Here is a 1,343-nt window from a genome sequence, read left to right as displayed (position 1 = left end):
GGTTAATCTAACTTGTCTGGACGCTCACCTTAAGAGGGCTTTCCTGACAGGTTCGATTTTTTTTAACAATCTAGACAGCTCGTCAGAGGACGTGAATGTGTTAACCACATTAGCTCACCTTTTCAGTTAACTAACACTTAACTTTCGGTCCTGGACTACACTAGCGAGTGTACAACTCATTTTTTTTTCTTTGACCGGATATTGTTTAACTTCGGTTTAAAGAGATATTTCGTAACCGGAAGTAAGAAATTCTCATTGAAGATGTACTCGCCTCCATTGGCGAGGCTTTGGTTTCCCCTCGAGGGACCCATGACCCATTGATGAATGCTCTCGCCTCTCCACAGGTGTTCTTCTGCCTGCTGGCCCTCGCGGTCGCCGCCGCCACCACTGTCGAGGACGCCAAGAAGAAGCACGACAAGCGTGGTATCTACGGCCTGGGGTACGGTGGTCTCTACGACGGCCACTTCGGCGGACTCTACGGCGGACACTACGGCGGCCTCTACGGTGGGCACTACGGTGGACACCTCGGCTACGGACATCTCGGCTACGGAGGCATCGGAGGCTATGGCCACGGCCTCCTCGGCTACTCCAAGGCCATCACCGTCACCAAGGAGATCCCCGTACCCGTGCCCCACGCCGTCCCTGTGCCCGTGATCAAGAACGTGGGCGTACCCGTGCCGCACCCCGTTCCGTACCCAGTTGACAAGCCGTACCCCGTGGCCGTGCCCAAGCCATACCCCGTGCCCGTAGAGCGGCCCGTTCCCGTGCCGGTCGAGAAGCCCGTACCCTACCCCGTGCACGTCCCCGTCAAGGTCCCCGTGCCGCACCCCTTCCCCGTGGCCATCCCCAAGCCCGTGGCAGTGCCCGTGCAGGTTCCCGTCAAGGTGCCCGTGCCGCACCCCGTACCCATATACAAGAAGGTGCCTGTGTTCGTGGGCGACCACCACGGCTTCCACGGCTACGGGTATGGTTACCACGGCTGAAGCCCCAGGACATGACTTTCTATCCGTCCTTTTGTGTTTTCCTCTTTGTTCTCCCTCTCCCCCCTTCCCCCCTCCACGCCCTCGGAAGGTTTTGCCGGGAGAGGGCGCCATTGAAATCACGCTTCAACAGTAACCATTATTCCATGTATCATGTAACGTATGTTGTGTAAAATAAATTAAGTTTTTTCTGTGTACTTCTAGGTTTTTTTCCTTTCCATTAAAGATCTTCCCATCAGATACAGATCAGCCCAAAAGTCGCACAAGTTAAACACATAAAGGAAAGGCATTTCAAATTCTTTATTAAGAAAATGACTTGTCTCGCCAGTGATGGATGGCATCAAATGACAATTTTGCTATCCC

The 1,343-nt window shown here is 54.0% G+C and overlaps 1 protein-coding gene across 1 annotated transcript; it reads left to right on the top strand.

Annotated features, from left to right (window-relative positions):
* The first annotated feature begins 320 nt into the window (after nt 1-320).
* Nucleotides 321-983, top strand: LOC139687578 (zinc finger protein 512B-like). The gene has a single exon (XM_071584795.1). The coding sequence runs from the start codon at nt 321-323 to the stop codon at nt 981-983; it is 663 nt and encodes a 220-aa protein (XP_071440896.1).
* The last annotated feature ends 360 nt before the right edge of the window (nt 984-1,343 follow it).

The sequence above is a fragment of the Hetaerina americana genome, unplaced genomic scaffold, assembly GCF_022747635.1.
Source record: "Hetaerina americana unplaced genomic scaffold, ioHetAmer1.1.p SCAF_2, whole genome shotgun sequence".
In the NCBI taxonomy this organism is placed as follows: Eukaryota; Metazoa; Arthropoda; class Insecta; order Odonata; family Calopterygidae; genus Hetaerina; species Hetaerina americana.
The sequence above is the reverse complement of the archived record's forward strand: the minus strand, read 5'-3'. Positions and strand labels throughout refer to the sequence as shown.

Bases quoted from the DNA above. Each gene is read 5' to 3' on its own strand.
- LOC139687578 (XM_071584795.1), top strand. From the start codon at position 321: ATGAATGCTCTCGCCTCTCCACAGGTGTTCTTCTGCCTGCTGGCCCTC.